The following is a 12,432-nucleotide window of genomic DNA, read 5'->3' on the forward strand; positions in this document are numbered from 1 at the left end:
AAGAACTGTGCTTCATTAGTTCATTCTATAAGTAACTTGAGCAGGTAGCAGAAATATACTTTTGAGTAAGCAATGGCAGAAAACAACATATTCGAGGGACAGCAGTGCACTGTGTACACAAATGGATCCGACAGGAAGTGCGGACATCAGCGGTAAACATCAGCCATGGCCTGGATTTACTGTACTAATGTCAGATGGAGTAAAAATACCTCAATGTGCTTTGAAGCGCCAGCCCTGATTCGCATGGATTTATTTTGTCTCCTCCTTTTGTCCAAGACAACTCCCATTATTTTAGGATCACTAACTGAGATGTACTGTAGTCAAATCACAGTGATGCAAAACAAATTGGCCTGGATCAGCCACATTATTTTAGAATGGCTCATCACTGCAGTACGATTCCTGTGGGATGAGTCAGATTACAACCGACCTCCTTTCTGCTCCCGGTTTGGTACTTGTGTTGTAATTTGTTGTGGTAAAACGTCTCAAAATATGATCATCAAATTCGAATTAAGGAAATCAAATTCACTATCATCAATCACACAAATCTTTTCTCCAGAGGGACTGACAAGATATAGAGCTCAACAGTAACCACATGCTTCTTAAACAGTCTGGGTTTCAGAAGCAGGCTTAATTTATCATTTATTTTCTATATAATCATTTCAGAATTTTTGTCAGTAAACAGTTCTAACCCTTGAACCAAATTAGCACCACAACATTTGATTTTAAGATTCAAAACTGTTTCAAAGGAAAATAAAAAGGAATGAGCAAATTACTTCAAATACATCTGTTTTTAGCTGTTTTAAATGTTATGAAATCCAACAAGAAACCACTAATATGTATTTTATTTAGGTAGCTAGCTATAAGCTTATTTTACCAAGGATATGCAGACAAAAAAATGCAGTAAAATCATTAATATTGTAAAATACTTTTGCAATTTAAAACAGCTTGATTCAATTGTAATATATTTTCATATGTAATTTATTCCTGCCATGCAAAGCTGAATTTTCATTAGTCATTACTCCAGTCTTCAGTGTCATATGATCGTTTAGAAATCATTCTAATATGCTGATTGCTGTTCAATGTTTATTGTCATAAATGTTGAAAACAGTTGTTTTTGACAAAATTTGCTTTCTAATTAAAATTTAAATAATTTATTTGATTTACAATTAATTTTAATTGTGCATGCTTATATTCCAATTTGAATTGCAAATTGAAGTGCAGTTTAGTGAATTGCAATGAAATATGAACAAAGGAGATTTTAATTTTAATTGTTTTTGCTTATTTTTTTTTTTGAATTGCAACTGAAATAAGCACCACTGCACTATACAAAATAAGCAATGAGTTTCAGTACAGGCTCCATTTCACCTTGAAGTGCAGTTTAGTGAATTGCAATTTATTGTTTATAATGGTGATTATGTACTGCATAAAAATGCATGAGACGTTTCCAGCACAGGCAGAAATATGATCATTCTGCTCACGTTACCTTTCAGCTATTACCAATTATTTCTGCTGAATAAACACTGTGTCAAGGGAGGAGCCACAAGGTGCATTTTCCTACAAATTAGTCAGGAAAGGACCTGTCCCCCTTCACACGAGCGACAGCGTAATCGATATTCCTCACTTATTTTAATGTCTAAAGTACAGCTACAAAGACAAAGAGGCGATTTGGTGATCAGCATTAACTGCTCAGAGCTGCAGTTCTGTAAGTTTTAGATGTCAAGCGAAATGCCAATGCAAGAAGCGCACCAGCTGTGGAAGATTGTGCAGATTAGAAGATTTTAATGAAGATTTTCACCCCAGACAGGGCCGTTTCCTGCCAAAACTAGGTTGTTGCCTGTTAAGGAGACACAAGGGAAACAGTCCACCTATATGGCATTAACAAAGCCAGAAACAGCCTTGAACCTGGGAATTCAGGTCTGGTCTTTAGTGTGTTGAAGCTCTGTGAGAAGGTGTAGATTGTTGACTGACTGCGGTAAACCTAGAGAGGAAACAGAAAAAGAGATCTGAGCATCTTTTTGGAGATCTAAGAAAAAACTTTCAATTTTTCAAAAGCACAATTCATCACAATGCATTACTCACGCTGTTTGTGGCGGGAAATGTTGTATAATGTATTATTAGTGATGTGGAGTATTTATCTAACAGCCCTCTATTGGTATTAGAGATATTATGCAGAATATAGAGCATGGCCTTGTTTGGTAGTTACAAACGGCCTGTAAAACCCCAAACCCAAGTCATCCCACACTGTTTGTACTACTTCAAACAGTGTTTTTACTCTCAGCAATCAATTTTCACCTGGTAGACAATAAAATGCCCCCCCCCCCATAAAACATCTATCTATCTATTGCTTAGCAACCGCCTAGCAACACACTAACCACTCAGAACACAAAAGTTTGCAATGACCTCCTTTTTCTTTTCTAGTTTCCTATAAGAGTTTGTCCTCATAAATATTTCAGCTCACACATTTTTGAAATTCGTGTGGCTTTGATCAACATTTTTTAATATCATCAAAGCCATAAAATGATTATTAAATTACAGCACACACCAGGCACACTACAGTGGCTCAATCTCACCTACTTTCCCTCTCCACAATTATTCATGTAGGTAGGTGTTAATTTAGGTCTTATGTAAAGTGTTGCAGTGAGACTCAGGAGGTTCGGTGTTATTCCAAGGCATTAACCCAAAGCTTCAGCAGTATAATAAGAATTAGCATTTCATATAACTTTTCACTGAGTATTACAATTACTGGTACAAGCCATATTCTGAAATATTAGCCAAATTATACTGCATTATTAAGAACAAGAAAGACTTGTATTGTACGACATTCATAATGCACATTATGAGAGTTAAAAAGATGATGACGGTTTCCTTCATTCACAGAACGACCATTTAAAAGTTCAAAGTTCTCAGCTCACAATTTCGCCACCTAATTTCAAATCAGCATGCTTACAAATTGATTATTTTAACATCAAGAGAAACTCTTCCTCAAATAAAACCACGTTACTTAATGAACAGATTCTTATTTGCCCGCTGGGTGTCTTCTGACACACTCAGAAAGAGTGCTCATTATTGACTCATTAATGAAAATCTTAATTAAGAACATCATTCACGGCAGTGCCATTCAAATGTGTGCTTGTCTGTTATGAGAACGTCTAAATCTTCGTTTAACTTCTAGTTAAATGAAGGCATTGCATGATGAACATTTATACATCTCAATGAAGTGGTAATTGGCTGTTTGTGTCTCAGAAAATGTACCCGCTGCAACTAATCACAGACAAACATAAGAATCGCTCTGCGTCTATTGTATTTCTGTGCATACTGTTAAATAGAGATGTTGCCATTTTTGTGCATTTTGGATTTATTTCTATCGGTTTAATCTAATTTTAACCACTCCTGGTCATTTTCTCAGAGGACCTTAGATGTATCACAATCAAAGACATATAATTATGACAGGATACATTTTAGTAATACAGACAATCTACATAATGCTCAATAATGTCATTTTCATATGATAATTATTATGATCATTACTGTGAGTCTATTTGTTACTTTGGCTAATATCAGCTAAATCCGAAAAAAAATATTAAAATCAAAAAAGTAAATGTAAAAATTACACCTGAAATCATTCTCTGAAGAAAATGTGAGTTGACAACCCACTAGTAATGACACACCTCTCCGCAACAAACTGCAAAATTTGAGTTATCATTCTTTTTTGCAGCAGAAATGGCGTGGGACGAGTTATGCAATAAAGTTGAATAGGCTTAAGGATTTGATTCAAACTTCTCCAGACAGAACAGGTGTTTTTAGTTTTTATGTTATGACTTAAGAAATCACTAATCACTAATTAAACAGAGAGAGATGGGAGGAAAGAAGACATGCACATATGCTCACTTATACACATGTCTGGCAGCTCACCTTTGCCATCTTCTGGTTAATAATAAAAAAAAGTGTTTGAGATTGAGACTGTAACATCCAAGACAATTTTCAATCATCTGACCTGACATTTTGCCATATAAACAGACTATTTTTTTCAGTTCTAAATTAAACAAGTTCTACAATGACCCGGTGTGATATTTGTAAAGGCAGGGTTTTATCAGTAAGTCTATTTCACAGTTGACCTGTCTTCCCTGAAAATCAAAAAGCTCTCTATAGCCAATAAATTGGTGGTTTGAGCTTTTTGAGCTCCAGATAAAATGTTGAAAACTATAATTTTCCAAGAGCTGTATAGGCACATATCTCACTAAAAAAAATAAACAATGCACATTTCCACGATTCAACACTCCCATCCCAAAATAAAGTTATTCTCAAGTCATTTTACTTTCATAACACAACATACTTCTGAGTGAAACAAACAGCATATTTATTAAGGAAAAAAGAGGATATTTATGCCATAAAGACCCTCTGAATGCATAGTTGCATTTCACTGCTTTGCTTGCATTGTTGTTCTATTTAAACATGCTAGGCGGACATGTTTGACTGTTGCGCTAGCTTCTCATGCATCACAGCGTTTTTAAACACGTGGTCACAAACTGTTGTTTGGCGAATTTTCACGGTCAAAATGAAGTCATTACAATAAGCATCCTTTAGGGCAAAATATTTCCCTTTGCAAATTTTGCATGTAATTTAAGTTGGTCATGCTAATTTGCTGTGTTGACCAACAGAAAGCCGCTTGGTTTAAATGTGAATTGTAAGTGGTGATTAATATAAATAATATATAAATTATGTGGTGATGAAATACTTTGTTATTTTTATGTGTATATCACCAAGTTTACACTAAAAAAACCAGTCAATTACAATGTCCAAAACAATTGTCCTAGCAACAAGATCAACACTGCAACATTATAGTATTAATACTGAAGTCATCTGAGGCCATTTTCATGATAATACATAACTAAGATGGAAGATGGCAGCAACTTTGTTTGTTTGAAAGAGAAAGAGCAAGACTATAGAAGCTTGTTTCTGCCACGGAATAAAACAAAGAAATTAAATAAAAATGTAATAGTGTCTTTTTCAGAATTGAGAAATATAACTCAGAATTGTGAATTTATATTTCGCAATCAGAATTGTGAGACAACTCGCAATTAGATTTTTAATTTTGTTATGCAGTGGAATACAAAAAAATTCAATAAAAAATTGTGAAATGTTAATCCAGAATTCTGATAAAAAAAATCAAAAATGCAATATGTATCATTCTTGCAATTCTAATAAAAAAAAAAGTCTAGTTAAGATGTTGAGAAGAAAAGTTAGAATTGTCAGATATAAACTCGCAACTGAGGAAAAAACTCAAAACTGTAAGATAAAAAGTCACAATTATCTTCAATTTCAAAAAAAAGCTAAATTTGTGCAATGTAAACAGAATTCTGATTAAAGAAGTGAGAATTGCAAGATGTAAACTCAGTTACGAGTTCAGAGTTTGAAATAGTGAGATATAAACTCAATTGTGAGAAAAAAAGTTGCAATTAAATTTTTTTGTCTTTTTTCTTTATTTTCTTTAATTTTTTTAATTTTGTGGCTGAAACAAGCTTCCATACAAGTCAGTGTGATATGAGTAACATGACAGTAACACCGTTTCATGCTCCGTTGCATTGCCATGAACAACAATGAATATTAGGAAATGACAGACCACTGGATGAAGCAACTGATTGGTCTAATATAACATATTTAACTGTATTTTATGAAATAACAGAAATCTTTAAGGTAATGTCAGACAAACATTGAGTATGAAATCTTCATATGGCAAGATAACTCCCTGAAAATGCTATGCTGCAGGCACTCAGGATTTACAGTTCCCATAAAGAAGAGGCGTGGAGCGAGACATTTTCTGTGGCCTGTGTACAGTATCCTGTCTTATCTCCACCTCTCAAACTGCTCTCACAGGATTCTGATGACAGTAAAGCAGTTCTCCTGCATGAATTGAAGTGCCTTAATGCCTGCAATGGCATTTTAAAAGCCATTTCAGGGAGACTGTGAATTTGCCATCACATGGGTTGAGACATTACGATGGCAGATTTGGTCATAGCTAAAACTGACATTAATGCGGAATGGTGCACATTATTTGGATGTTTGTTTCAGACATATAAGGTCTAAGGTAAATGCTTTTAGATGTGTTTATTGATTTTGCACTCTGAGAACATTTAAGGCTTTCAAATCTACTCAGTGCTGTTTTGTCTCCGGGAAGCTTCTTAAACGAGTTTGAGAACATAATAAACAGGTGAAATTTCATTTTCTCCTCCTTTTTTCATTTCCAATATGGTTTATCCACCAGCTATTTTAGTACGTGCCATTTGAAGAAAATAGGCAAATAAACAACAACAAAACACATTTCAGCTTAAGTATTCAGAGCTCTAGAGAAGCAGCTCTGAATTAAACATGCAAAATTATGCATGATAATGTAATTTTTGAAATGACATGTATGAAAAAAATGTTAAATAGGAAAGGAGGGAAAAGCAATTGTCGCTATCACAACTCATATCTTCACCTCTTCATCACTGTTGCCTGAAAAAAAGATTGGAAATTTGCTTGTAACTAGAAAAGAACATCCAGTGACAAACTTACCTAATCTTGCTGTACCTGTACAATGAATATTGAAATGAAGTTCAGCCCAAAGGCTATTTTGCTTGGAAAATTAAATTATTACATGCTGGCCAATGTACCCTGAAGTACCCTGAAGTTTAGACCGCTCTAGATCAGTGGCTCTCAACCTTTATAACTTCAAGGTTTCCCTTAGTCAAAGTCAATTTTCGAAGGCCCCCTACACAGACTGTGATTTTTCCTCTTGTAGTTTTGTTGAAAATAATGAAAAAAGGATGTTTTTTTTCAAAGTGCTTTAACCAACAGAAGCTAGGGATTTCAGCACATTAATATAATTAATTATTATATTATAAGGATATTGAAATTTATAACTCCAAGGTTTCCCTTAGTCAAAGTCAATTTTTATTTTTTTTGGTTTTACTGTGGACATTCTTCATAACATTATATATATAGGATATATAAAACTTTTTGATAAGTCCTTAACATTTGTTTTTAATGTTCATAAAAGAAGTCTCTTATGCCTGCTAAGGCTCCTAATTAATTAATTTTAATATATTAAAATGTTAGTTCACCCAAAAATTTAAATTAAGCCATAAATTACTCACCCTCAAGGCATCCTAGGTGTATATTACTTTCTTATTTCAGACGAATCCAGTCGGAGTTATATTAAAAATTGTCTTTGATTTTTCAAGCTGTTTAATGCCACTCAGGGGGTGTTGCAGTGCTTCAGTCCAAAAGAAGTTAAATAAAAAGCGCCCGTCCTTAATAAAGTGGCTCCAGGGGGTGAACAAAGGCCTCCTGTAGCGAATCAATGGGTTTTTGTAAGAAAAATAACCATATTTAAAAGGTAATAATCACTAGCTCGCGATTACTGTTGTACACGGAAACAGCTTCGGGTGGATGGCGTATGAGGTCAGCTTTGCACGTGCGCCACTCAGAAGTGCCGAACGCGGAAGTGCAGGGGAGAGATCAAAACAGAGCATTTGTCAGTAATTAGTGGTACTGAATGGGGGTTTTTAAAGAAGAATGTGGTAGGTTTTTGGTATTAGAAAAGGGTGGTTTGTTTTGAATTTTGTAAAGTTAGGAAACTTTGCTTCCTTTGCTCCTGTTAACAAACGTTGGTTTTCACGAGACTCGCGCATGCGCAACACTGACCTCATACGTCATCCTCCCAGAGCTGCTTCCGTGTACAACTGTTGGTGAAAGCTACATTAAAGTGATTATTATTACGTTTTGAATATGGATATTTTAAATATTACAAAAACGCATCGTTTCACTAAAGGAGACCTTTGTTCACCCCCCGGAGCTGTGTGAGACACTTTTTTTTGGACTGAAGCACTGCAACACCCACTGAGTGGCATTAAACAGCTTGAAAGATCAAAGACAATTTTAATATAACTCAGACTGGATTCGTCTGAAAGAAGAAAGTCATATACACCTAGGATGCCTTGAGGGTGAGTAATTTATGGCCTAATTTTCATTTTTGGGTGAACTAACCTTTTAAGACATCACTCTTGGAAGTTTACTGAGGCCACCTAGTGGTAATGCAGGTAAAAAGAGAAGTTAGAAATCAACTTTCCTTGACGGAGATAAAAATAAATGATGAAAAGAAAAACTAAAATTAGGACAAACACACAAAAATCCACACTCTGAAATAAAATATTTAGCTTGGCAATTCTAGTTTCAATATTGTTAGAAAGGTAGATGGAAGGGAAATGATATTTAAAGTAAAAAAAAAAGTGGGTGAAAGTGAAGTTAGGGCATCTTTGTGTCTGCCTGATGACAAAAAATTGCAAATGTTTCCATTATAGAATGATGATAAATATGTGGTCCATGGAGATAGAAGCTGTGGAATTCTGAATTGTACAGCCATCTAGTGGCAGCATATGAGTGGATCCTTCACAAGAGATCAGATCAAAAATTACATGAAGATGAATATAGACATTTGTGGGAGTCTTAATTCACATTAAGATAGTTTGATATAATTATCATTGTGTTTAATTATATTGAAATTTGCGTACTTTTTTTAATGATGATTTTAATATTGTGAATTTGTGGTCAGTTTGAAAAATGTCATGATGAAAAACAACTCAAGTGTATTAAAAGTCTAACTAAATAAATAAAAAATGAAAACAAACAACCAGCATATGTGTTTCAGTCCAATGCATTTAACCAATGAACCTGTACGCATAAAATCAGAAGTGAAAGTCTATTTGCATGAGCAGGGAGGAGTGATTCTCCCGGAATAGAACAGCATGGTAAAGTCTATTTGCATGAGCAGGGAGGAGTGATTCTCCCGGAATAGAACAGCATGGTGCCAGATGTTCACTGCCCCGAAGGGAGCACGATTTTACATTCATAAATAAATGATGCATGCGACTTCTACCTGTCATAGGGGACTCAGATATGGCTTCATTCCCAGGAGAGAGCAAGACCTACTGGGAAGCATCAGGATTGCCTGGTTTATGAGATCTTGTCATGTGTTACTCTGCAGACATACAGCTCTCCTGTCTCCCAGCATTACTTGAGGAATTTTATTGCAGCTGAATAACCCATTCTGCTCACTTTCTTCAGCCCTCAGTCTCCTCTGACATCTTATGCACACACATATGGAAGAGAAATGCAGAATACAGATCAATTTTGCTTTAACCACTTTTATTCATTATTTTGAACTCACTTAAAAAAATAACACTGTGAAAACTCTAATTTAAGGGACATTGAGGCAATTTCAAGGAAACTGAAACGGTGCACAAAATATTTGTGTGAGATGATTATATGCTTCGAATCAACAAATAAAATATTGTTTCTGGAGAAAACTGTTAGATAAAATATATAATTATCATCAGTGGATGTGAAATGTACACTAAATTGCTGAATGACTTCTATATTTAGTATATAATTTAGTTTTAACTATATAAGTTTATATAATAAATGGATCAACAGCTGCTCAACTCAACAGTTGTATCTATAATAACCAAAATAACTAAATAATTGTGATCAATCAATTAAATAATGTTCATAAATGGTCTCCTGATATTTGTTCTCATATATTTTTATAACACAATGATATATATTCGAAATATCTTCAGTATTAAGAGATTTGTGGGTTTAACAGGCTTTCATTAGAATTACAAATTTATTTTTCAGGATCCTGCATGATAAAAATTGTTATACAAATAATAACTGGAAAAAATATTATATATAAAATATATAATATATATAAAAAATATTGAATAATAATATCTAATTTAAAAATGTACATTAACTGATTGTATTCAAACCAAAAACATTATTTAATAGGACTAAAAACAACCTGATTACATTAAACAGACTATTAATTTAACTTAAAATTAAAAACTGGAACACTTTCAGAAATGTTACGAGTGTACAAAAACATAAAAACTAAATCTATACTCAACAAAGTAAGCAGGCTAGTAACACCAACAAAAGTTTTTTTAAGGGTAAATTTTGTTGTGGGTTGTTTATTAGGCGTCATAGACTAGTCTTAAAAAATGAGTCATCTATTTTTTTCTGAAAAAGAAATGTTTGTTGTATTTAGTTTTTAGTTAGTATATTTTGAAAATATCCATATTTATATTCATATAATTTATATTAAATAAGTATATAGAATTTATTCTTAAGTATATTTAATATATAAAAATAAAATTTTTCTGAAATATATACATGCTAGCTTAAATTATATATATATATATATATATATATATATATATTTAACTATATATATATATATATATATATATATATATACACACACACACACACACAGAACACACACACATATATTATGCAAACAAAAACTTATTTTGGATGCGATTAATCGTTTGTCAGCACTAATATATATATATATATATATATATATATATATATATATATAAATTATTTATTTGGTTTTTTTTTTGGGGGGGGGGGGGTTTTTTTTTTTTGCACTGTGTAATACTAAAGACAACATTGATTGCATCTCAGCATGTAATTTTTTTTGTCAGTACACAGTAAATACATTTCAAGTACTGAGCTTTTACTTTTTTTGGAAAAATTTATTGATGACTCGAAATCATGTTACATGTGGATTAAAGAGAGCACAGGATCCTCTTTTTTTCTTTTTCTTCAAAAATTGTCATAAATTTTTAAAGTCCGTTACAAAAAGTCAGATTAGTCTAATTTGAATCCAAAAAGACTGATTACTCTTTGTCTAACTGCTAGCTGGTCAAACTAGTTCTTAATAAATAGTGGCTATGTTTATGTAACTAGGATTTTCAGTCTCTCCCTGCAAAATTTTTACTTTTTACTCAGAAATCTTTCACCTTTATGATACACTTTAGTTTATATAATTTAGAAGAGGTTGTAAGATATCTACTCTAATAGGAATCATTGAATGTTTTCCGCGTGGAAACATTTCCTATACCACCCAACGTAAGCAGGATATTTACACTGATCATTTGCATTAACAGAACTTTAACCTTCATTGGTCTTTATAACCTTGTCAGTTCAGTGTTTCACACAAGAACAACATTTAATGACAGTAGAGCTGACAGCAGCTATGTTTTCCATCATTCCCATCTGCATACTGGCCATTGGTATTCAAGGTAGGTAAAATAAGCAATGCTTTATATTTTTAAACAGACATGATGAAGAGATTTCTAACTATTTATTTTACAGGCTCAAATGGACAAGTGACAGTAACTCAAACTCCTCAAGTCCTAACTTCTCAACTTGATGAAACGGTCAAAATAAACTGTAAAACCAACTCACCTGTTGCTGACTGTAGTCTCTGGAGGAACTGTGTGTCCTGGTACCAGCACAAACCTGGACAGGCTCCCAAACTCCTCATTTATTACATACGCGAACGCCCCTCAAACATCCCATCTAGATTCAGCGGCAGTGGCGCTCACACTGACTTCAGTCTGACCATCAGTGGAGTCCAGAAAGAAGACGAAGCACAATATTACTGTATGACCCGACACAAGATTGACAACAAGTATGTGTTCACACAGTGATAAAGCGTCGTACAAAAACCTCCCTCAGTCTCATTCACACTGACTGCACTGATACACACCGCAGGTGCTGACGGGGAGGAAGTGAAACAGCACACTGACTGGTTATAGTAAAATTTATTATTTAGAGATTAAAGTTTATTTTACATACAGTTTTAGACTTTTATTAATTTAATGTGGCAGTCAAGCTGGGATGAAATCTAGATTATGCATTAGCGAATCTTTTAACAGATCAAGTTTTCAGTGCTGTTTAACTATTTATAATGTTATTTTGAATACTTTTGAACTGAGATGTTGTTCCCCCGTGATAAAAGACTGTATAAATGTTTTTTTTTTTTTTTATATAACATTTCATTCACTCTAATATCCTTTTTTTATTATATTTAGGACAAGAAAACATTTAAACAAAATGCTAAAAATATTTCCATTTTACTTTTAAATGCAATTAACACCATTATGAAAACACCATTTATTTACTTACAATAAATGAGACAAAATCTATTTAATTGTCATGCAAAATTCTGGCCCATTTATCTTATAAAATATAATATAATATAAAATATTCTTACATTAAAATTAAAATGATATCAATTACAAATATTAATATAATTGTAAAATAATATTAAATTACTGAACAGCAACAGTAAAAAAAAAAATTTAAAAAAATAAAACTACTTTTATTTGCTTTATTTTGAACTTATTTTAATGTCATTTTGTCATATATTTTTAAAAATGTTTTAAAAGTGTATTTTTATTTTTTTTAATGTATACCGCATTTGACTTGCTTAATCAAACTATGAGATTTAAAGTTCTGTTACATACTATATGAAGTATATTTTTATACAGAAAACTGTTACAAATTAAATTTTTATGCTTATATATTTTTATTTTT

At 32.9% G+C, this 12,432-nt stretch overlaps 1 long non-coding RNA gene and 1 gene segment (V, D, J or C); one reads left to right on the top strand and one right to left on the bottom strand.

The window, feature by feature from the left end:
- Positions 1-1,406: 1,406 nt before the first annotated feature.
- Positions 1,407-11,434, bottom strand: LOC109080160. Its single transcript, XR_002016065.2, has 3 exons — positions 11,299-11,434; positions 8,915-9,122; positions 1,407-1,978 (listed from the first exon to the last, which is right to left on the bottom strand). It is a non-coding gene; the product is annotated as an uncharacterized LOC109080160 (long non-coding RNA).
- On the top strand, positions 11,029-11,543 carry LOC122142164. The segment is given in 2 exon segments: positions 11,029-11,132; positions 11,206-11,543. Coding segments are annotated over 2 exon segments (408 nt in total).
- Positions 11,544-12,432: the final 889 nt, after the last annotated feature.

The sequence above is a fragment of the Cyprinus carpio genome, chromosome B24 (genome assembly GCF_018340385.1).
Source record: "Cyprinus carpio isolate SPL01 chromosome B24, ASM1834038v1, whole genome shotgun sequence".
Taxonomy (NCBI): Eukaryota; Metazoa; Chordata; class Actinopteri; order Cypriniformes; family Cyprinidae; genus Cyprinus; species Cyprinus carpio.